The 25,926-nt window shown below is 42.9% G+C and overlaps 1 protein-coding gene across 3 annotated transcripts; it reads left to right on the top strand.

Annotated features, from left to right (window-relative positions):
* The first annotated feature begins 858 nt into the window (after positions 1–858).
* On the top strand, positions 859–20,241 carry pwwp2a (PWWP domain containing 2A). Of its 3 annotated transcripts, XM_060936263.1 has the most exons (3): positions 859–1,779; positions 2,199–2,285; positions 16,187–20,241. In XM_060936263.1, the coding sequence occupies exons 1-3, from the start codon at positions 878–880 to the stop codon at positions 18,039–18,041; spliced, it is 2,844 nt and encodes a 947-aa protein (XP_060792246.1). In that variant the 5' UTR covers positions 859–877; the 3' UTR covers positions 18,042–20,241. The 3 variants fall into 3 exon arrangements, with proteins under 3 accessions (XP_060792246.1, XP_060792247.1, XP_060792248.1); XM_060936264.1 differs by lacking the exon at positions 2,199–2,285; XM_060936265.1 differs by lacking the exon at positions 859–1,779 and having other exon boundaries at positions 2,201–2,280.
* Positions 20,242–25,926: the final 5,685 nt, after the last annotated feature.

Below are 25,926 nucleotides of genomic sequence, written 5' to 3'. Positions count from 1 at the left end.
ATCCTGTACAGGGTCGCAGGCAAGCTGGAACCTATCCCAGCTAACTATGGGCGAGAGGCGGGGTACACCCTGGACAAGTCGCCAGGTTATCGCAGGACTGAAACAACCATTCACACCTGGACACGGAAAGAACATGCAAACTCCACACAGAAAGGCCTTCATCGGCCGCTGGGCTCGAACCTTCTTGCTGCGACGCGACCGTGCTAACCACTTACACGAAGAAGATTTAAACATCGTTCATGAGGTCTCATCTCATTATCTCTAGCCGCTTTATCCTGTTCTACAGGGTCGCAGGCAAGCTGGAGCCTATCCCAGCTGACTACGGGCGAAAGGCGGGGTACACCCTGGACAAGTCGCCAGGTCATCACAGGGCTGACACATAGACACAGACAACCATTCACACCTACGGTCAATTTAGAGTCACCAGTTAACCTAACCTGCATGTCTTTGTACTGTGGGGGAAACCGGAGCACCCGGAGGAAACCCACGGGGAGAACATGCAAACTCTGCACAGAAAGGCCCTCGCCGGCCACGGGGCTCGAACCCAGACCTTCTTGCTGCGAGGCGACAGCGCTAACCACTACACCACCTGTTCACGAGGTGGTTCAAGTATTTTCTTTTAGGTCCCTGGCTATGCAAAGGGCCCCATATGAACCCAACCCAACACTGCCCCTTGTGGCGCCAAACTTGTTATTTTTTAAGCAAAGTAATATTGACAAAACAAAAGCCAATCACGAGAGCGTTTCTGTTTGAACGGCAGTCATTTGAGCCAGTCAGGACAGACTCGCGCTGTATTAACCAATAGTCGTGTCCAGTAGGCGGGATCTCAGCTTATCAGTAGGAGAGGGCCGAGTAGTAGTTGCAAAGCGGAAAGAAAATGGCGGCCGTGGCTACAGAGCCAGGAGCTGCTGCATCAACAACAACAGTAGGGGACGGGCTCGAGTACGAAGCGGAGCCGAGCGAGCATGTGGCCGGTTTAGAGTCGGACTCGGCGGCGGGCTTCGTCCCGAAAATGGAGCTGTGTCACCAGGCTGAGAGTGTGGATGCAGTTCAGGAATGCAGTCAGGTCCGAAGGCCGGAGAAGGCGCTCCGTGTGGACCCGGAGGATGGACACAGAGGCTCGGTGCTCACGGACTGGACTCAGAACGACACCGGGCTTGCAGAGGAGCGGCTGGAAGAGTCGGGTTCTCCAAACGCACCAGCTGCTAATAACGAGGTCAGTCCACAGAAGTCCATCTCCTGCTTTGAGGAGCCACCAGATCCTTCCTCTCATCCTGCTCATGAACCCGAGACTGGACCGGCCGTGACTCAACCAGTCCACAGTGATCCCGAACCAGTATCTCCTGCTGATCTGGTCGCATCAGAGACACATCACAGTGATGATGATGATGATCCCTGCTCCGACTCCAAACCTGCAGAAGATGCTTTCCATGAGTCTCCCAAACCTCAATCCACTTCATCAAGTTACACAAGTGACTCTTCTAACATCTCCACTAAAGACTCTGTCCAACACCAACACCATCCTCACCCTCACCCTTATCTTCACCCTCACACCTCTCCAGAACCTCCAGATGACCATTCAGACTCGGCTATGAGAGCAGAGCCTGAGCAGAAAGTGTGTCCAGAAACTGTAGACAGACAGCCTGAGACGATCTGCGGGCTCGTACCTGGTTCTGAGGTCCGGGTCTCACTGGATCACATCATCGACGATGCACTTGTTGTGTCGTTTCGTTTAGGCGAGAAGATCTTCTCTGGCGTGCTCATGGACCTTTCCAAAAGGTAAACACGTGCTTTGCATGGTCCAAGGGATTAAAACCTTGTGTTTCTTCTCTGCTCGGTCCTGAGTGGCTTGTTTGTTTGTTTGTTTGTTTGTTTGTTTACCTTTTGGCATGGTCTGAATGAAGCGCCACCTCCTACACATGGCACCACGATACTGTTGAAAAATGATTTCTGTAGTTCTGCTCTGTTAATCACACAAGCACTGCGTCATGTGACGGCGACAAGTCCTTGTGCATACGAAGATTTTTAATGAAGAAAACACGGTATAGATTAAAGGAGAACTGAAGTCATTTTGAAACTTGCTTTATTTCTTAATTAACGTGTTATTCGAGTACGTTTTCGGTTTTAGTAACCTGACTCGTATTGGCAGTTAAATAATAATAATAATAATAATAACCCTTTATTTGTCACATGCACAGTGAGATTCATCCTCTGGATTTAACCCATCTGAAGCAGCGAACGCACACAGAGCAGTGGGCAGCGCCCGGGGAGCAGTCAGGGGTTCGGTACCTTGCTCGAGGGCACTTCAACCCCAGGCCGCCCCATGTTAACCTAACAGCATGTCTTTGAACCCGGAGGAAACCCACGCAGACATCATGCAAACTCCACACAGAAAGGCCCCGCCAGCTGCTGGGCTTGAACCCAGAACCTTTTTGCTATGAAGCAACAGTGCTAACCATTACACCACCGTATTATTCAGTTTTTCACCATGCTGAATTTAGCTCGTTTGGTCCACGGCAGGCGTCACTTATCCGCGTGATCTTCACGAGACTTGTGCGAGACTTCGAAACGTCAAGTGTCAGCCAGGTGTCCGTGCCGCCATTTTGAAAACTGTTTTCCAAACGAAGTATTGCACATAAATGATTTTAAATGACCATTACTGTCTACTTTCTTCAAACTTTCCTGATTGCTATCGAAACAAACAAAACTTCCGGCTTGATTCGAAAGAGGGCGCGCGCGTCTTTTGACAACGTTGGCAGATGTCGGTCACTTTGATTTCCGCTGTACGTTTTACTTCCGTCCTACAATGTCTCGCACAGGTCTTGACGAATCTCGTTTACGGCCATTGCTTTGATGTATGGACTGATATTCTCATTCTCATTATCTGTAGCCGCTTTATCCTGTTCTACAGGGTCGCAGGCAAGCTGGAGCCTATCCCAGCTGACTACGGGCGAAAGGCGGGGTACACCCTAGACAAGTCGCCAGGTCATCACAGGGCTGACACATAGACACAGACAACCATTCACACTCACATTCACACCTACGCTCAATTTAGAGTCACCAGTTAACCTAACCTGCATGTCTTTGGACTGTGGGGGAAACCGGAGCACCCGGAGGAAACCCACGCGGACAACATGCAAACTCTGCACAGAAAGGACCTCGTCGGCCACGGGGCTCGAACCCGGACCTTCTTGCTGTGAGGCGACAGCGCTGACCACTACACCACCGTGCCGCCTCTGATATATATATTACATAGCATATTTCAAACACTCATAACTTGCTATAGCAGTGACGAAATAGCTATCAAAAATGCGTTCCTATATTTAATAAAATGAGAATTAGAATTTTGATTAAAAAAACTTGCCTTCAGTTCTCCTTTAACACTCGGTCTTACATAAAGGTAAAGTCATGGATGTCATGTGTTCCAACTTGACCGGATGCTACAGAGCGTGAACCTCTGCAAGACATGTATATAACGGATATGACGTATAATTCATTCCAGTTTCCAGCCATATCTGCTGATATCTTCTTTCTTTGTTGCTTTGACTTTGCTGTTGGTCGCGTTACAGTGAGGCAGTAGGAGTATTCGGATTATGTAGGTGTCGGGATCAGTGCATCATCATTTAGATCACCACCAGCAATGTCATGACCGCTCACAACACATTAATCCAATGGATCCAGTTCCCGCTGGAGTCATGGCAAAAGATTATCGTTAATGTTACTAGGTCACCAGGAGATAGGTTAACGTTTCGACTTTAAAGGAGAACTGAAGGCAAATTTTTTTAATCAAAATTCTATTTATCTCATTTTATTAAATATAGGAATGCATTTTTGATAGCTATTTTGTCACTGCTATAGCAAGTTATGCGTGTTTTGAAATATGCTATGTAATATATATCAGTCCATATGTCAAAGCAATGGCCGTAAACGAGATTCGTCAAGACCTGTGCGAGACATCGTAGGACGGAAGTAAAACGTACAGCGGAAATCAAAGTGACCGACATCCGCCAACGTTCCCTGTGTCTGAAATCGCTCACTTGTTCACTAGTCCCTATATAGCGAATTACTATATAGTGAGCTGATTGGTAAAATGAAAAAAAAAAAACACTTTCGGACACTAGGCCCGTCGTGCTGCACAATTAAAACGTGCCAGATCAGTCGGTTGGTTGGTGGGTTTTCAAAATAATAAATACATTCATGTATTTTTGTGATAAATCCATATTATACTGAACGTATTTCCCACATTAATCAATACAAAGTACCTGCAGCTTTCAGCTCTTTTTAAATCAAGGCTGAACACTTTCTTCCTTGCCGCTGCCTTTTGTTAAATCAATGAGACTTTTAATTTGATTTCTTTCAGCGCGACCGCAATGCATGATGGGATACATTGCTTTGGTTAGTGACCATCGTTGTATACTACTTTTCGTGATGCATTGTGGGATATTTTGAGTGCACTATATAGGGTGTAAATAACCCTCACTAAGGTTTCGGACAGCACTACAAAATGGCGTCCTCACTATATAGTGAGTAGAGAGCGATTTCGGACGCAGGGTTTGTCAAAAAGACGTGTGTGCACCCTTTTTCAAATGCTGATGTAATCAAGCCGGAAGTTTTGTTTGTTTTGATAGCAATCAGGAAAGTGTGGAAAAAAGTACGCAGTAACCGTCATTTAAACTTGTTTTTGTGCAATATTTTGTTTGGAAAACAGTTTTCAAAATGGCAGCACTGACACCTGACTGACACGTCACGTTTCGAAGTCTGGTGAAGATCGCGCGGATAAGCGACGCCTGCCGTGGACCAAACAAACTAAATTGAACACGGCTAGAAACCGAATAGGCCGATAAGTATAATATTTAATTGCAATTAGTTGCCAATACGAGTCACGATATAAGGTTACTAAAACCGAAAACGTCATCAAATAACACGTTAATTAAAGCCTAGGTCACAACCGGACGTACGATTTTTTTGGCCGTACGATTTTTGGCGTTTCCCAAATCGCTGCGTTTTTTTTTTTTTTTTTTTGTTCGTGGAGAAAGACGCACGTTGGCCGTAAGTTTGTCTTGCAACCTGAAAAAACCGTAAGCGCCCGTAGAATTTGTTTGACATGACAAAGAACCTCTGCGGCCAGTCTGCGGCTCGAAAATCAGCACGTCACACGCGCGCCCTCCGTGCGTTTCTTGCGTCGTTTGCACGTAGACCGGCCGTAGGAGCATGTACGGCCGGTTGTGACCGAGGCTTAAGAAGTAAAGTAAGTTTAAAAATCACTTCAGTTCCCCTTTAACGTTCTGGTCCCATTCCGACATGCACCATTACAGTATAGAGGCTTTGCATGGTCACGTGAACCCCCCCAATATAGCAATGGTAACTACGCCACCATGACAGGAGGCACGCTTGTCGTGCTTTGTTCAGATGAGTTAGTTGTGGGAAGGTTTTGCTGCGTTTTTGGATGTGCAAGTTGTTCTGAACAAAACGCAGACATCGGATTTTTTTAATTAACCAAAAGTAATTCATCATCGTGAGGGGAAAAAAAGAACTAGAGAGATTTCAAAGGGGGAAAATGGCTCTCAGACATTCAGCAGGACTCTGAGCAAAAACCCTATGGTATGCTCACTTTTCTGTAACAGCGATAACCAAACACTGTTCAGTGTGAGCGGGTATTAACCTGAAACAGGTCAGGTTTGACATTCTTGATCTGATTCACTTTGAGCACATGTAGTGTTGATTCACACCCCAGATCATGCACATGAGCACTGCATTACATTAATGGCATTTAGCAGACTCTCTTATCCGGGCACTGCAGCTATTCTTGCTGGTCCAGAGAATCGAACCGGCAACCTTTTGGTCCCAAAGCTGCTTCTTTAACCATTAGGCTTCTGCCGCAGAGTACACAGACTGTCTTAAAGCACATCAGCTTCATGTGACTAAGAAGCCCATAAGCTTATGAGGATGTGAGTATTGGATCAGTATCCGCTATCATCTGACACGAGAGATTTCATAAATATAACGAAAAATGTAAAACCTGTTCTCCTGGCTGTTGAATCAGTCAGACTGGAATTCCTTCACTCTGAGTCCACATGAGTAATCAAGGTTAAGTGCTATATGCAAAGGGCATACTGAGATATACACACACTACCGTTCAAAAGCTTGGGGTCACTTTGAAATGTCCTTATTTCTGAAAGAAAAGCACTGTTCTTTTCAATGAAGATCACTTTAAACTAATCAGAAATCCACTCTATACATTGCTAATGTGCTAAATGACTATTCTAGCTGCAAATGTCTGGTTTTTGGTGCAATATCTCCATAGGTGTATAGAGGCCCATTTCCAGCAACTCTCACTCCAGTGTTCTAATGGTACAATGTGTTTGCTCATTGCCTCAGAAGGCTAATGGATGATTAGAAAACCCTTGTACAATCATGTTAGCACAGCTGAAAACAGTTGAGCTCTTTAGAGAAGCTATAAAACTGACCTTCCTTTGAGCAGATTGAGTTTCTGGAGCATCACATTTGTGGGGTCGATTAAATGCTCAAAACGGCCAGAAAACTGTCTTGACTATATTTTCTATTCATTTTACAACTTATGGTGGGGAAATAAAAGTGTGACTTTTCATGGAAAACACAAAATTGTCTGGGTGACCCCAAACTTTTGAACGGTAGTGTGTGTGTGTGTGTGTGTGTGTAATCAATATATATAATATAATCTCATTATCTCTAGCCGCTTTATCCTGTTCTACAGGGTCGCAGGCGAGCTGGAGCCTATCCCAGCTGACTACGGGCGAAAGGCGGGGTACACCCTGGACAAGTCGCCAGGTCATCACAGGGCTGACACATAGACACAGACAACCATTCACACCTACGGTCAATTTAGAGTCACCAGTTAACCTAACCTGCATGTCTTTGGACTGTGGGGGAAACCGGAGCACCCGGAGGAAACCCACGGGGAGAACATGCAAACTCCACACAGAAGGGCCCTCGCCGGCCACGGGGCTCGAACCCAGGACCTTCTTGCTGTGAGGCGACAGCGCTAACCACTACACCACCGTGCCGCACACATATATATATATATATATATATATATATATATATATATGTGAGTATCCAGTCATGAACCGAGGAATAAACAAATGAGACGTGTTTATCGTGATTTTAATATTTCCTGAATAGATATTGTATGGGGGCGGCACGGTGGTGTAGTGGTTAGCGCTGTCGCCTCACAGCAAGAAGGTCCTGGGTTCGAGCCCCGTGGCCGGCAAGGGCCTTTCTGTGCGGAGTTTGCATGTTCTCCCCGTGCCCGCGTGGGTTTCCTCCGGGTGCTCCGGTTTCCTCCACAGTCCAAAGACATGCAGGTTAGGTTAACTGGTGACTCTAAATTGACCGTAGGTGTGAATGTGAGTGTGAATGGTTGTCTGTGTCTATGTGTCAGCCCTGTGATGACCTGGCGACTTGTCCAGGGTGTACCCCGCCTTTCGCCCGTAGTCAGCTGGGATAGGCTCCAGCTTGCCTGCGACCCTGTAGAACAGGATAAAGCGGCTAGAGATGATGAGATGAAATATTGTATGGCTCATGAGTAAAATTGACTCTCAAAACAAGGATGGAAAAAATTTGGCGTTCAGCGGAAATAGTTTTCATACCTGAGAAAAGTATTCATATTTGTATACTGAAACTATGAAAACAGTCGTTTTAGACGTTCCCTTAACACCCTAACGTGGAAAGCCTGAAAGGTTTTTTTTTTTTTAATCATTTCAAGATCTTGAAAAAGTCTGTAAGAGCCTGAACTTAAGATGAAAAACTAACCTGTGTATATACAGTAGTATTTCTGAAACAGATTGAACAGAATTTTAATTACATCTCATGTTTGTTTTAGATTTAATTCATAAGTCGCGTGTGTGTGTGTGCGATCAGCTTTCAAAATGGCAGACCTGGTCGCTAAACATAAACGTGCAGTGTGGCTTGACGGGTAAATATGAGTTAGTCCGAGATATATTTAAATGAAATCTAGTTATATGCAGAAATGAGCACCACATGCTTGGAATAAAAGGAAATCTGGATCACGAACGGTTCCTGGAGGATCACTTGAAAGTTCTGGATCGAACAATAGCAGGTTTTCCTTCCAGAGACAGTTCTAGTGGAATCGTTTGAGGAAGCTAAGAACCCTTAACTAACCAACGACGTCTTGAGAAATTTACTTTTCTGTGTAACATGTATCTCTAGCCACACCCTGAGTCTGTTTGGGTTTTATCATTAGTCTGCAGACATTTTTCATGTGAATATGATTACTCTGTTCCACATTAGCAGCTTTTTTTTTTTAAATTTTTATTATTTTTGTTTTTTAAACTCAAATCGCTCTATGCTGGTTGCTTGTGAACGTCCTTATCCTTAGTTTAGTGCCAAGGATTCAGTAGTAGCCTCAGGACGGTCCATTATTGACCTAAAACAACAACGTGTCCACGCTATAGAACATATACAAAACTATTCATTTGGCCACAATTGGAAGTACTTCCACAAAAAACGTGAACATGTTGAATGGAAATGTGTGTCTAAAATGTCCACGAGCCAAAAACAGTGCTTTGCTTTTCACAGTTTCTGCTGCCTAAATGTTGAAGGCACTGCTGATCCGTTTTGGGTAAATCAAACACTTTTTTTTTTTTTTTTTTTCCCGATCTGTTGCAGCACGGCGAGTTGCACAAAGTTGTTGTCGAGCTGTGAGTGTGACCGAATATGTTCCTTCGCCTTTCTCGAAGCTCTCGCCACTCTACTCTGACCTCTCGTTTCTCCAAGGAGATCAGCAGTTTCTGAAATATTTAAACTAGTCCGTCTTTTTCCCTATTCAGTCTGAGATGGAGAGTAATTCTAGCCAATAACCTGTATCAGCATGAGTGCTGTGTGGTCAACTATTAATGTGCTTTTATTGGAAATAAAAAAAAAAAAAAAGACTGCATGTTTAATTTGTATAAAAAGAACAAAATGGTCAGTAAATATAAATATGCTACATGTTCGTAATAAGCACGTAACAATATATTGTGCGACGGTAAATATATTCGCCATGCAAATTTACAACGATTTGAGTTGATGCGGGGGGGAAAAATTGTAATTATCAGGCTGCATAATGGCGGCATGGTGGTGTAGTGGTTAGCGCTGTCGCCTCACAGCAAGAAGGTCCTGGGTTCGAGCCCCGTGGCCGGCAAGGGCCTTTCTGTGCGGAGTTTGCATGTTCTCCCCGTGCCCGCGTGGGTTTCCTCCGGGTGCGCCGGTTTCCCCCACAGTCCAAAGACATGCAGGTTAGGTTAACTGGTGACTCTAAATTGACCGTAGGTGTGAATGTGAGTGTGAATGGTTGTCTGTGTCTATGTGTCAGCCCTGTGATGACCTGGCGACTTGTCCAGGGTGTACCCCGCCTTTCGCCCGTAGTCAGCTGGGATAGGCTCCAGCTTGCCTGCGACCCTGTAGAACAGGATAAAGCGGCTACAGATAATGAGATGATATATATATAATTTGTTTTTTTTATATATATATATATATATATATATATATGAATGAGTGATTCCACGCTTATGGGTACTGAAATGGGGACATGAACTTATTTTTAAAAATTCACCTAAAACCATTTCTTTTTTTTACCATCAGGTCACAAAACATGTAATCTTTAATGAATGATATGTTAAAAGATAACTTTAATTTTCTGAGATGTAATAAAAACATATTTATATGCCAAAGTCAGAACGTAACAGAAGTGTTGTGGACATATAGATTCTCAATTTTAACAATGTAGAATTACTTTTTGAAACATAGGAAGGTGATGTTTTAGCAAATATAATTAATAAACGTGTAGTAGAATAAACATTCTTTCAATAAGATTAACATGGTATATAGCTAGATTGTAATTAATTTGTAATAGACGCGAGATGGACAATCGTAACAGAAGTAATGTAACAGACATCATTTTGGAACTCATAGGCTTGACTTTGGCATATAAATATGTTTTTATTACATCTCAGAAAATTAAAGTTATCTTTTAACATATCATTCATTAAAGATTACATGTTTTGTGACCTGATGGTAAAAAAAGAAATGGTTTTAGGTGAATAAGTTCATGTCCCCATTTCAGTACCCATAAGCGTGGAATCACTCATATATATATATATATATATATATATATATATATATATATATATATATATATATATATATATATATATATATATATAAACATTTTTTTAGGTAAAATTTCATGTTTAAAAAAAAAAGCGTGGGAAAATCGATTTATCGTTTATATTTAAGATTATAGATAGAAGTACATATTTCAGTTTTTATTCATGTTTATTTATAGCTAGTGTCCCCGATTAGCAGAGGTGGACAAAGTACCCCACTTCATTACTTAAGTCAAAGTACAGATCCCGCTGGTCAGATGTTACTCCGATACAAGTGAAAGTTGTACAGTCAAATATTTACTTAAATCAAAGTACTGAAGTACTCGCTTTTAAAAAATACTTAAGTATTAAAAGTACATGCTTACAATACCTAACTGCCTCTGAAGCAACCTACTGGGTTTACTGACTAGCTCGTAGAACCTGTAGAGCTGAAGCTCCACCTGACGCTAGCAAACTCTTTTCAAACTCAAAATCATACTGGGTAGCTAATGCTACTAGAACAGAAATGTCTACATTCTATTTATTTGGCAAGATTATGCTAAAGCATATTTCTGAAAGCCCTTCAGAAAAGTTAACGGTCTTCATGTTGGTGTGTAAAAATGGAGTTACGCTAACGGTGGCCAAGTTAACTAGCTATGTGTTAACGTTAGCCGTGGACAAGGCGATGGCAACTTGGCAGGCAAATCCATAGAAAGTCACTTGACTAACCAGACTGCATAGCTATTGCAACATTATCGCTAGCTCTAAAAGCACAGACAACTTCATTGCAAGCTTTCTCTTGGAATAAAACGTTTACATAGCTCAATCTTGTTTGGACGGCGAGTTTTTGTAGGCCATGATCTGCTCCCTTTTAGGCAAACATTTAAAATGAAACGACTCTTTAATCCTTTCAGAAAACTGAAACATGGGTTCATGGGCCATGAGTGTGTGCATTCCCCAGAAGAACCGCCTCCTTCCATCAACTGATCGTGTTCAAATAAAGCTGCTGATAAATCATTGAACTTGATTTTATCCAGTCTATGGACGTGACGTGACGTGACGTGACCCTAGTGATTACTGATCGGCTGTCTCATGCCCCTTTTCCACCAAAGCAGTTCCAGGGCTGGTTCGGGGCCAGTGCTTAGTTTGGAACTGGGTTTTCTGTTTCCACTGACAAAGAACTGGCTCTGGGGCCAGAAAAAACGGTTCCAGGCTAGCACCAACTCTCTGCTGGGCCAGAGGAAAGAACCGCTTACGTCAGCGGGGGGGGCGGAGTTGTTAAGACCGACAACAATAACAAGACCGCGAAAGATCGCCATTTTTAAGCGACGAGAAGCAGCAGCTGTACAAACGTGAAGTCGTCCATTATTATTATTGTTGTTGTTGCTGTTTCTTCCGTGTTGTTTTTGCTTCGATATTCGCGCCAAGGTTTATGCAAACGTAGTGACGTAACTGACGTATACAGCGACGTAATGACGTGTCTTCTCTTAGCACCGCGAGCGATGGAAAAGCAAGCTGGTTCTCAGCTGGCTCGCAAGTTGAACGAGTTGTGAACCAGCACCAGCACTGGCCCCGAACCAGCCCTGGAACTGATTTGGTGGAAAAGGGGTAACAGTGTCTCCTGTGAAAAAACCATCACGCTTTAGAAAAGAGAAAACCCTCCAATTTCAAGGCTACTTCATAGTAACGAGGACTTTGATGGAAACGTAGTGGAGTGAGAAGTACGATATTTGTCTTTCAAACGTAGTGAAGTTAAAGTCATAAGTTTCCAACAAAATAATACTTAAGTAAAGTATAGATACTGAAAAAGTGTACTTAAGTACAGTACTCAAGTAAACGGACCTCGTTACTGTCCACCTCTGCAGCTATAAGTTTGACACTTTTTAATAAAGTTGTTGATTGATTGAATATCATGAATAGAATTGAATTGTGCATTAGCTTAATTACATACCTAGTTTGTAATATATCCTAAGAATACGTCGTTGGATCAGATACATAAAATCCAGTTCTTTAGCAATCTCGCACTCCATGCCGAAGTCAGGGTGACCCTGAACACTCGGAGATGTTTTCGACTATTGGCAATAATGTCATTTCTTTACAGAGAGTTCTGTCATGTTCTTGCCGTCTGTTGTTTGTAAGCTTTCTTTTTTTTAACGGTGCCTGGCCAAATAATTTCCTCCAGTTCTGATAAGACATGCCATATGGCTGCCCAAGTTACAAGCAGAGAGTGTACAGTAATATGCTACCTCCTGCTCCAGTTATATCTGCACATTTATTTATGAAATTATTGCACTTTATGCTCTACGTTGTGACTCGGGAGCACATTTTTACTCCTAAATAAAACGGTATTTTATCTGATATGATGCTACAGTGACCTGGTACTGGATAGATGAATAGCTTTTCCCTTTAATGCATGGTTAAGTGATTACACTATAATCTTTTTTTTTTTTCTTCTTCCCCACACCCTGTTAATATATTAGGAAGTTTCAAGCACTCAGCCCAAACCGTCCTGCATCATCGCTTTGAAATGATGTGCTGGCCATATTTAGTCACAAGCAGGTTGAAGGCGATCTTCATTTGCATTTTTTGGGCTTTGGTTCCCCTTAGGTTTGTGAGATCTCATTACATCTTGAAAAAGAACCGGATCTTTCGAGTCCTTCCAAGAAAATATTGAACATAAGATATCATGTTATGTTTTATTCATCCGCCTTTGATGCAGAATCCAAACGTGTGAAATGTGAAGTTTCCACTTTCTCTTTCTATTCAAGTCTTGCTTTCTACAAAGCTTAAGGCCCACTTTACACGGGGACGGTCTGAAACAAAAACGCAAAAGTCCGTTTTCGTTCTCACTTTTTTCCGCGTCTACACGACCGTTTTCAAGGAGGAAATCTGCGTCTATACGGTGACGCATAAATGTGTGGAATTCAATTGGATGTGCATGCCAGGCAGCCAGGTGGTGCTGTGAAAGACCTCCGCTATGTCTGCACGCATGCGCAACGTCTTCTGTCTTGTCTGATCTGCACATCTGCGCCGCGAAAACTTTGATTACTCTGGCTATGGTAAGTAAGAAAGTAAGTAAAAAAAAAGTAAGAGCATACTATACCCGCCTCTGTTCATTAACGGTATATGTGCAGATTCGGTATAGATGTTCGAAGGACTCCTGGACGTTTATTAAAGCTGCCAGAGCAGCTTGAAGGTCCGTTGGATCGATGTAATCAGACATGCTCTTACTTTTTTACTTACTTTCTTACTTCCCGGGCTGGCATGTACAGTATATGACATATGTATGACGTAAGCGCGTACCTGACGTGAGCAGATCCGAGCAGAGTTTCGCGTATTGGGTAGTTTAGACGGATATGCAACGGGGGCTGTTTTTAACTTATCCACTCTGGAAGGCGTTTTCAATTTTTTTCCGTTTTTCAGCCTCGGAAACGCCGTCCCCGTGTAGACGAAAGGCACTTCCGATAAAATATTTAGTCGTTTTTACTAGGCTTGGCACGGTTATGGGAAAAAAACCGAACCGTATGATACGCCTGTTGCGGTGCAATACGCGTATAAACCGCGGTACCCCTATTTAAGACGTTCGCCAAAAAAAAAAAGCCGAATGCCCGTATGAAACCACGTGGTTCTCTTTCGCACGAACAGGGGTGATAGCGTTCCGGCGCCGCGCCGGATTTCCGGCGTACCGCGGCGCCGGAAAAAAAAAAAAAATCTAGTTCGCCCATTATCCTGTGTCATTCTGAGATGCGCAGATAGACAGTAAAGGGAATTCGGAATTCCGCCGGAATTCCGCCGGATTTCCGGCGTACCGCGGCGCCGGAACGCTATCACCCCTGCGCGAAAGAATTGAAGTGACAGCGGAGTGTGGATGGCAAGTGCAAAAATGGCAAGTGGGAGTGGAGAAGGCAGGTCGTCGTACATAGAGGATGCCCCTGCGGCATTCAAATCAGGTGTGTGGGAACATTTTGGTTTTCCCATTACATGCGATGACGCCGGCAAAAAATCAATTGACAAAAACGTCACAATATGCAAGCTTTGTAAAGTAAGTTCATTTTTATTTCTTCCAATTATGAAAACTCTGTATGTGACAAAAGACACCTGGTTCCTCTAGATGCCACAACATGGCAGCAAACACTCCTGACACTTTGTATAAATACTGTCGTAAATAAAAAAGCTGTTGAAATCATCCATGTCTTCCCTCTTGCTGTTTCAAAATACTACCTGGCTTTTCATCAGAGATTGTTCATAAAATGTGCTTATGTCAACTCAAACTCAGTTTGTGCATGATTATTTCATTGTAACTATAATTTTAACCTCTCTTAAATGCTGTATCCTAAACTATGTTTACTTAAGGTAAATAGTAGGCTATATGCCCAAATACAGAGTACTTAAGATTAAAAAAAAAAACGCAATACGTACCGAACCGCAGACCTCAAACCGCAATACGTACCGAACCGCGACTTTTGTGAACCGTGCCACCCCTAGTTTTTACCCGACAGCGTCCTCGTGTAAACGGGCCCTAAATAAGGACATTGCAAAATTTCATTACACAAAGTAATGTGATGTAGAACGCACCGAGCCTCCAACAGACACAACAGAACAAAAACAAAGCAAATTCTATTTCTATTATGTCTGTTTTTCAAAGCAAAATCATTTGTTGTGTTGGAGATTTAGGGAGGTTTTTCAGAATTTGAACATCAGACACAACAAATTAACCACACTGACATCTAGAGAGCGTTCGCTACCAGATGGGGTTAGTAATGTATTTATAACAAGCCATGAAGGTGCATTGCACAAACACGTGCATGAATTAAAAAGTAGTGAAAATGTTGCAGGTATTAAATGTCATGAGTTTGCACGAGTGTCTGCTGTTTTCAGCGGCTGCCTTTAGAGTGAAACCGACGGCTGTAATCTAGGGCTGTAACGATACACCTAACTCACGATTTGATTCGTATCGCGATTTTTGACCCACGATTCGATACGCCCACGATTTTTTTAAAAATGTTTTTTTAAAGTAGTAAATTTGACTTATTAACATTTACTTACTTACATTAACTATTTAATAACAAATAATTCAGACCACTGCAGAGAATGAGTAATATGTATGCAAAAATGAACAAATGTATATCCAAAGATTGTTTTATTTCTCAAAATAATACTGTTGAGCCGGAAGCTCTGTTTTTTCGGTTCTGAAAAAGTCATTTTTCCAAATCGTGTAAATCTGTTAAGATTTTTTTTTTGGGGGGGGTGGCTCTCTCACTGTCTCACTCTCATAGGGCCAATGATTTTCTGTGATCGCGGAAAACAGATGGAAATTACGGAATTTTTATGGTGAAACATTGCTCGCGTGTCAAAATGTAACTGCCGCAGAAGGCTTCCGCCCAAGCAGACATGCCTTCAGTGTTGCCAGATATTGCTAACGTTTTCCACCCCAAAATATGTCCAAAACCAGCCAAAAAGCACCTAAACCCGCCCAATCTGGCAACACTGCATGCCTTTCCGGTCAAGTGATTGTGATTGGCTTGTGGCACACCTAGCCAGCCAATGAGCTGCTTGTTTACAGATTCGCTCCCCGCGTCGCAACCAGAATGGCGACCGCTTAAAAGAAATGAATGGCCAGTGGCGAGTGTGGACGTTGCGTGACTCGCAGAAGATTGTTGCAGGTCGGCGAAAAAACGACTTACTAATAGATATAAAAAAATAAAAGTAATTTAAGTAAGTTTAAAATGTAATTTAAATAAAAAGTAAAGTATTCATAAATTGAAGTTTGGAAGCGCCTCTGTTTTTGGGCTGAGGAGAAGTTTGAAAGGGTGTACCGCGATTCTGCCTTCTTGTATCGCGATACGGATCGTGGCTCTGCGTATCGCGATTTCGATTTCGATACGCATATCGTTACAGCCCTACTGTAATCATAGGATACGAGATAAATGCGTACGAGTGTAAATATTCCAAATGGTAAGCAAGAAACCGTTTCTCTGAAGCTGTTCAGAACATACACGAGACAAAATGTATTCTGCATTCACGTTTTTAAATGTTTGCCTGTTTCCGTTCTCTGTCCTCAGATTTGGACCCTATGGCATTCCGATAACTGTGTTTCCCAAGAGAGAGTACAAGGACAAACCAGAATCTATGCAGCTTAAGACTGAGAAGGGAGTCACTCGAGGAACACCTGACGTTCTTTCAGAGGAACCTGTACAGGGCTCTTCAGTGGCTCAACCCAGTCCTAACCCTGAGCCCAACCCATGGACCGTAAAACCACCCCCTTTGTTTCAGGAGGGGGCTCCTTACCCACCTCCACTGTTCATCAGGGACACGTACAACCAGTCGTTACCTCAGCCTCCACCTCGCAAGATCAAACGGCCGAAGCGCAGGTTATACAGAGAGGAGCCCACCTCTATTATGAATGCCATTAAGCTTCGACCGAGACAAGTGCTGTGTGATAAATGTAAAGGGGCTGTGGTACAAGGGGAGAAGCGTGAAACACGCAGAGGCCCTATATCAGACTGCCGGAGTGATGATGCAAAGCGTCGGCGAAATGAGAGCGCAGCTCCGGGTTCTGGGAAGCGGCCTCGCAACGAGGCACGCTCAGAGGACAGGAGCCGCTCAGCCGACGTGCCCAAGAGGCAAGCTGCAGCGATACGGGTCACTTCTTCAACCCCGTCCACCTTGGGCCAGAGCCAAGTAAAAGGAACAGCTGCAGGGAGCCGAGTGATTAAAGGAGTGCCTGCCACAGCACCAGCCTCAGCCAACTCCCGAGTCCAGCTCAGTGCCAAGAAAGTGCTGCAGAGTAAAAATGTTGACCACTCGAAGGCACGTGAAGTTCTAAAGATGGCCAAAGCACAGAAAAGGCAGAGGGAATCGGTCACCAGCAGCAGCGGGAACACGAAGGCCATGACGAGGGCCGCGGCTCTTCAGGAGGCCCACCAGAAAGTCCACTTCACCCGCCGACTGCAGCAGACCAGTGGAGGAGGACCAGGCATGTCCAACCCGCTGCCACCCAGGATGCGCATCAAGCCTCAAAGGTATCGTAACGAAGAAAATGATTCTTCCTCATGTAAGCCACCTTGCTTGGAGAAAGTGTCGGGAGGAGGGCGTTTAACGCTGCCTAAGCTAGCTGCTCCTCGCTGCACCTCCACACGCTCCGCTGGCCAGGCCACTGAGCCTCAGGGGCCAGACAGAGAGCTGGATCCCCCGTTGAGGCAGGTGCGACCCAAACCCCAACCACTCTCCCAGCCACCTTTGGACCACAGCAAACCCCAGCCTGAGCCAGAGGAACAGGGGCAGGAGATGCGTGGGAGCAAGGCTAGCAACCTGGTGGTGTACATGACCCTGAAACCCAGGCAGCCCGACTCCTCTAGTACGTCCATGTGCAGCATCGATAGTGCAGATGACTTAAAGTCATCAAACTCTGAGTGTAGCTCGACCGAGACCCTTGACTTCCCTCCTCCTGGTGATTTTCGATCTGCCTCTGCTCCCGGCACATCTTCCACATTCGTCTCTGCCTCATCCTCTGCTCCCAAGGATTCAAAAAAGCGCAGTAAATCCCTCAAAGCTGCAGTTTTTTCCAAAAATGTCTCGAAGTGTGTTGCTCTGGATGGCAGGACCATTTGCGTAGGGGACATTGTATGGGCTAAAATCCTTGGCTTTCCTTGGTGGCCTGCCCGCATCCTAGCTATCACAGTGAGCCGCAAAGATAACGGCCTGTTAGTCAGGCAGGAGGCCCGCGTCTCCTGGTTCGGGTCGCCTACCACTTCCTTCCTGGCAATTACTCAGCTCGCCCCCTTTCTAGAAAACTTCCAGTCTCGCTTTGACAAGAAGAGAAAGGGCCTGTACCGTAAAGCCATCACAGAGGCCGCCAAGGCAGCCAAACAGCTCACGCCCGAGGTTCGCGCCTTGCTAACTCAGTTTGAGACGTGAGTCTGTGTGCCTTTGAAAGGTAGGCAAAGCAGGTGCCGCTTTTGCCCCGTACCCCTTTCAGAAAAGAAAGAATACAAACTCTTCACCCCTTAACCGTACCCAGCCACCTTGCAGAGAGAAACGCAAAAAGTGTCAGGCCAGTCAACCAGGACTCCATTTATTTTCATGGGTAAAGCAGGAATTAGGGGGTCTGGGGAGTTGAATGTTGTTGGAAGTTGACTATGATGATGATGATGATGATAGGAAATGGTTGTCATGATTCATGTGCCGAAGTATTCTCATGTATAATTTAACTTTCTGTTGAGCCCATATGCCATATTGAATCTATCGTTTGATATTTTCACGTCAGTATATTACTGTATTAGTGCATAATTAAGCCTTTTTTTCTTCCCAGATCACTCATTTGCTTCAACCTGTAGTGTCATATAGTACAAGATCCAGTCAGTGGAAGAAATTTGTATTATTTTTTATTATTAATGTTATTATTCCTAATCTTTTAAATAGTATTTATTGAATTGGACGTTAGACAGGATAAATGGTTCTATAGCTAAAAGGACATTTCAGGGAGATGTGAACATTGGTCCAGATTCAGACAGATTGTTGTCTCCAGTTTATAGCTTCCTTGTGGGTACGTGGAAAGGAGGTGATGCGGGCTTTGACGGAAACGGTTTAGTGTTCACAAGGAGTTCGAACCACGACGCTAGACGTCTCTTAGTCCGATACATGCTGTAAAGCTGAACGACGCATCTTAAGGCCTGCGCATGAGAAATAAAGACGGAGAGTAAAATGTGAATAAGGACCCTGGCGGGTACAAGTTCTCTAACTCAGGTAGACAAAAGAGATTTGCCTGGTGCTGCTCCTCCTTTCTAATCAGACTTAATCGGATGCTGGATTCTCGGCCTGAGGAAAAGAGGAGTGTTGACCTGGGTGTGGTTCTTGGCCAGCTGTGGCTTCGCAGGCAGTTTAGCTGAGGTTTTGTCGGCGTGTACAAGCCAAAGCCGCCTCAAGTGCCAGAGAGCGGAGCGAGCAGAGGCCCTGTTCATCTCTTAGCGCAGACAACCAGAAGCAGACGCGCCAGCCGAACCGAGCAGTCCCGATTCCCACCCTCACAGCTGCAACTGCTCGCTTCACTTCTCCTCCTCCTCCTCTCCTTCCTCTCACCCACTTCACAGCTCTTCTCGTCTCCAATTCTCTCCTCCATTTATCGCCATCTCACATCTTTCTGTCCTGCCTTTCCCACGTGTTTGTCTTCCACGCTCTGTCTCTGTCTCACATATATATGTCTTATCTCAGATACTCCTGTTCCCTCCCTCGTTCGTTCGTGTGTGGATTGTGGTAGTTTTCTTTTTGTTCACCTGTTGTTTATCATCATACTTCATCATAAGCACACTTTGTTCCACTTAAGCATTAAAATTCATAAGTTGCATTGTACCGTTCAGAGAAGACTGTTATTAAAGTGTCTCGCCGTAAACTAGAGCACTGAAGCACAAGACAGCAGTTCTGATAAGTAAATCTAATATGTTTAACCATAATTATGCGTTAAAGGTTTTTTTTTTTTTTTTAAATCATGTTGGCTTAATAGTTCAATGATTTCTCTCATTCTAGTGTTTTGTCTCTCGGATGAATGTTTTTTTTTTTTTTTTTTAATTGTTTGTTTGTTGTGCCTGAACTTTATTTTAATGCCATTCCCTTTTTTTTTTTTTTTTTGGGATCACAGGGCTGAACATGTGGGATACGCAAATGTATATAGATATATCTATCTATCTATACGGTATTCGACATGTAATATACCAGATTAATTGGGCGAGGAAGTGACGACGTGCTGAGAACATTTCATACCTGAGAACAAATGATTTTAAATTTGTATGAAGCAAGTGAGTCATGTTAAGAGAAAATGTGTAATTTTTCTGTATCCATGTTTGTCCTTCACTTGCATTAGCATTCTGAACTGTGTATTTTTTCCACCTGAGAAGGGATTTACTGTAAGAGAGTCACATAAGCAGAGATCAGGAGCTTGAGATTTAAAAAAAAAATAATAATAATAATAATAAACACACACACACTTTGCTTGGTAGACCACACTGACTGACTGACGTTTATTTGTCAAAAGCAGAGCAAAATGGTATTTATTTTTTGGTGGTTGGCTTTATTTCATTTCAATCTCTTTTTTTTATTTTTTACATTTATTATTTCTATCTGTTTGCAGGTCAGAGAATGCTGTAAAACAATTGAAAAAAATTCCAGTGGAAGATATTGTGTACATGTTTTCTGATGTTTTAAGAGTATATAAATAAAATGTGAACTTCAAGAATTTTACCTAGTTGTCATTATTATTATTTTTGTATCTTCCCCTGACTAATGCATTTCATCTAAAATACTTAAACCATAGCTGAGATTAGCCAGCACTCTAACACTTGTGAAGCATTACCAAAAGGAAAAAAAAAAAAAAAGCTGTCAAACCTCGGAATAATGGAACAGAACCATTATCAGGAATAAAATCATGCAGTGCTGGAATACTGGCACAAAATAATGATTATTTTCTCACCTGCAAACAGATGAGTAAAGGTTAGAACAGAATGAACCAACCGAATCATGCGAAGATTACATGTTACATTTACGTTATTCACATTTCTGCAAGAGTTAATGTATGTAGTGCGAAATTAATTATTTGAACCTGCTTTGAAATTTTCGTTTCAGTTTGCAGTATCCTGTTGCTGAGAAAAAGGCAGGGTTTAAGTGTTTGAGGCGTATGTGTGGCACCCTGGGACAACGTTTTAGACTGAAATTTAGAGATTTTCTTTTATTCTATCCACATTCACTGGATATGAGCAATTGCACGCTCTGACTGACGACTACTACTACTAGGATATCCGCTCATATACCGTGAGTAGAGAAAAACAAAATGGCGGCGCGTGTTGCTGAACCAACCGAGGATGAAAATAAAAAAAAAATTTTTTAAAAAGCAACAAAATATGGAATGAAAGTATTTGATGGTAAGAACATATCTTTTTTTTTTTTTCCAAGAATTATTATAGCGTTTTTCACAAATTGCTCCTGTCATTTCGCTGGTTTGTTTCTGTTCTAAGCAGATATGATTTTGTCAGACGTTTTGTAGAAAGTTTTTATACTCCCGCTCTGAAGGAGAGGGGTTTACTGGTTTGCCTCTGTCTGTCTGTCTGTCTGTCTGTATCTCCACCCATCTGAAACACCCTTTTTCTCAGCAACCACAAATCATTGCCACTTCGTACCAAACTTCAGCTTGGGGTTCTATACCGTATATACCGTTTTCAGGTCTGTCGCACATCGACTTCCTGTTTACCGACAATGTATTTATGAAATATATAGCGTGGATTTACGAAATTTTCATAACACTTTTCTCAGCAACTACAAATCACAACTGCTTGATATTTGGTATTGAGCTTCAGCTTGGGGTTCTATACCGTATATGCCGTTTCCAGGTCTGTCGCACATTGACTTCCTGTTTACCGACTAAATGTATTTACAAAATATATAGCGTGGATTTACGAAATTTTCATAACACTTTTCTCAGCAACTACAAATCACAACTGCTTGATATTTGGTACCAAACTTCAGCTTGGGGTTCTATACCGTATATACCGTTTTCAGGTCTGTCGCACATCAACTTCCTGTTTACCGACTGAATGTATTTACGAAATTTTCATAACACTTTTCTCAGCAACTACAAATCACAACTGCTTGATATTTGGTACCAAACTTCAGCTTGGGGTTCTATACCGTATATACTGTTTTCAGGTCTGTCGCACATCAACTTCCTGTTTACCAACAATGTATTTATGAAATATATAGTGTGGATTTATGAAATTTTCATAACACTTTTCTCAGCAACTACAAAGCACAACTGCTTGATATTTGGTACTGAGCTTCAGCTTGGGGTTCTATACCATATATACCGTTTTCAAGTCTGTCGCACATCAACTTCCTGTTTACCGACTGAATGTATTTACGAAATTTTCATAACACTTTTCTCAGCAACTACAAATCACAACTGCTTGATATTTGGTATCGAGCTTCAGCTTGGGGTTCTATTCCGTATATACCGTTTTCAGGTCTGTCGCACATCGACTTCCTGTTTACCGACTAAATGTATTTACGAAATATATAACGTGGATTTACAAAATTTTCATAACACTTTTCTCAGCAACTACAAATCACAACTGCTTGATATTTGGTATTGAGCTTCAGCTTGGGGTTCTATACCGTATATGCCGTTTCCAGGTCTGTCGCACATTGACTTCCTGTTTACCGACTAAATGTATTTACAAAATATATAGCGTGGATTTACGAAATTTTCATAACACCTTTCTCAGCAACTACAAATCACAACTGCTTGATATTTGGTACCGAGCTTCAACTTGGGGTTCTATACCGTATATACCGTATTCAGGTCTGTCGCACATCAACTTCCTGTTTAGCGACTGAATGTATTTACGAAATTTTCATAACACTTTTCTCAGCAACTACAAATCACAACTGCTTGATATTTGGTACCAAACTTCAGCTTGGGGTTCTATACCATATATACTGTTTTCAGGTCTGTTGCACATCGACTTCCTGTTTACCGACAACGTATTTATGAAATATATAGTGTGGATTTATGAAATTTTCATAACACTTTTCTCAGCAACTACAAATCACAACTGCTTGATATTTGGTATCGAGCTTCAGCTTGGGGTTCTATTCCGTATATACCGTTTTCAGGTCTGTCGCACATCGACTTCCTGTTTACCGACTAAATGTCTCATCTCATCTCATCTCATTATCTCTAGCCGCTTTATCCTTCTACAGGGTCGCAGGCAAGCTGGAGCCTATCCCAGCTGACTATGGGCGAAAGGCGGGGTACACCCTGGACAAGTCGCCAGGTCATCACAGGGCTGACACATAGATACAGACAACCATTCACACTCACATTCACACCTACGGTCAATTTAGAGTCACCAGTTAACCTAACCTGCATGTCTTTGGACTGTGGGGGAAACCGGAGCACCCGGAGGAAACCCACGCGGACACGGGGAGAACATGCAAACTCCGCACAGAAAGGCCCTCACCGGCCACGGGGCTCGAACCCAGGACCTTCTTGCTGTGAGGCGACAGCGCTAACCACTACACCACCGTGCCGCCCCCGACTAAATGTATTTACGAAATATATAGCGTGGATTTACGAAATTTTCATAACACTTTTCTCAGCAACTACAAATCACAACTGCTTGATATTTGGTACCGAGCTTCAGCTTGGGGTTCTATACCGTATATACCGTTTTCAGGTCTGTCGCACATTGACTTCCTGTTTACCGACTGAATGTATTTACGAAACATATAGGGTGGATTTTGGCGCTATTTCAAGAAGCAAAATGCTATTTCAAAATGACAGTTTACCAGGATGCTGTTTGAAATCCCTGGGGAGAGACTGCTCTTTACTTACTTGTTTCAGGGTTAATTATTTGCTGAAGTCAACATTCATAAGTGTCCTATTGCTTCGATTGCTCGTATTCTGATATAAGAGAGAGTGGGGGGGATGCATAGGTGAGCAGTAGCTCACAGTTGATCTTGTTATTTATTGAATTTGCCAAAAATAAAAATGCTCCGTTTCTCAAAATCCAGTGAATGTGGATAGAATAAAACAGTTATTCCATTCAGTCTTGTCATACATGGCTTATAGCTAACTCGGCACTACACGATTCATCAGCTATCAGCTCGTGTATGACTCGATTTCATGGAATAACTGTTAATTATATATCTAATATAGTTCTACAGGCCTTTCTGAACTTCGTCTTTTGTGTGTATCTCAGTAGAGATGTCATTTAAAATCCGAGCATTTTTGAAGTGTTTACTCCCAAAAATGAGGACTGAAATTTGCATTTAAAGATTCCGTTCCTGTATCTGAATTCATTAAGCTTCTGTCTTACACTTGACTGACATTCACTGTGTAAGAAGGTTGCACTCGCTAGCTACCTTTAGACTTCTTTAGGCCGGTCTTACACTGAATAACATGATTATTTGTTAATGATTCCAATCGAATCATTGCTAAATACAGACACTGCGATGACGTTCTTGGTTTCAGATTATACACGGATATCCTCTAACGATAGACCTGTGATTAAAGAAACTTGCTGTGTTCTGTATACGTCATCAATCAGTGTGATCCAGGCTCATGTAGAACATTATTTCACATAAACAAAAACAAGTTCTTGGTACAACACCAGTCTATCTGCTGCCACAATTCAACAAGCCACTCTTTGTTTCGTTCCTGTTTTAATATTGCCACTACTGCATTTGTAGCTGCCCCATGAGTTTTGCGTAATCTTATGCCATCCACCTATTTTTGACTTTTAGACAACATTCCCAGAACTGTGTTGGCACTAAGTCAGCACAGTCACGTTATACGTCTTCAGACCGCTCAAGTCACAACTAAGGAGTTTGTATACAATGTGATTTTTGCAAAATCAGTCCGAAAATAACAATAATGAAAGTGTAAACCCTGTTTTAGTTAGACTTGGGTGGTGGCACGGTGGTGTAGTGGTTAGCGCTGTCGCCTCACAGCAAGAAGGTCCGGGTTCGAGCCCCGTGGCCGGCGAGGGCCTTTCTGTGCGGAGTTTGCATGTTCTCCCCGTGTCCGCGTGGGTTTCCTCCGGGTGCTCCGGTTTCCCCCACAGTCCAAAGACATGCAGGTTAGGTTAACTGGTGACTCTAAATTGACCGTAGGTGTGAATGTGTGTGAATGGTTGTCTGTGTCTATGTGTCGGCCCTGTGATGACCTGGCGACTTGTCCAGGGTGTACCCCGCCTTTCGCCCGTAGTCAGCTGGGATAGGCTCCAGCTTGCCTGCGACCCTGTAGAACAGGATAAAGCGGCTAGAGATAATGAGATGAGATGAGTTAGACTTGGCCAAGCATTTGTCAACCTGCCTTGTTACTCAGCATGAACTTTTCAGGCAGATTGAAAAGTTACAAAGTAAAGCCAGTTTAACCAATACTTGGTTAAAAAAAACCCAGCCATTTATTGGTTGGATGGTTGGTTTCTTCAAATGACAAAGGATGTTAGACAGAAAACACAATTTTGGACAAAACGTAACATAACATCTGCTAGAGTTTAGCTGCAGCGATATCCGATGGGTTTTTCCAGACCGCCACAAGGACAGTCACAGTTGTGCCCTGCCTAGCATATGTCTGAAATTATTGTGTGTGTGTGTACACATACATATATACAGTTGTGGTCAATAGTTTAGATTCATCGTGGACATGAATGTCATGGCAATATTGGGCTTTCAGTGATTTCTTTGAACTTTTCCTGTTCCATAGCAGAATGATTACATCTTTACTAGAAAAAAAAATTGGTGTACAGGTTTTCATTTATTTTGGGATTTCTGAAATAAGCACAGAGTCATAATTATACATACAGGGTCAAAAACAAACACATTTGGTTAAATGTCCCTTTGCAAGTTTCACCTTGACCAGATGCTTTTGGTAGCTATCAGCAAGCTTCTGTAAGAATTCTGGTTGAATATTTAACTGCTCTTCTTGGGAGAATTAACAGAGATCATTTACTTTTTTTGGTTTCCTGGCACGGACATGACGTTTAAGCACAGTCCACATATTTTCAGGAAGGCCTGAAAAGGCCTGTTTGGGGTCATTGTCTTGTTGGAACACTCAGTTGTGTCCAAGTTTGAACTGTCTAGTTGATGGTTTGAGGTTAATTCTGAAGTAGTCCTCCTTCTTCATTATTCCATCCACTTTGTACAGTGCACCAGCTCCACTGGCAGTAAAACAGCCCCAAAGCATGATGCTACCACCACCATGCTTAACAGTTAGTACAGTGTTCCTCTCTCCCTCTGGTGATTGTGGCTAAAC

The sequence above is a fragment of the Neoarius graeffei genome, chromosome 12 (assembly GCF_027579695.1).
Source record: "Neoarius graeffei isolate fNeoGra1 chromosome 12, fNeoGra1.pri, whole genome shotgun sequence".
NCBI lineage: Eukaryota > Metazoa > Chordata > Actinopteri > Siluriformes > Ariidae > Neoarius > Neoarius graeffei.
The sequence above is the reverse complement of the archived record's forward strand: the minus strand, read 5'-3'. Positions and strand labels throughout refer to the sequence as shown.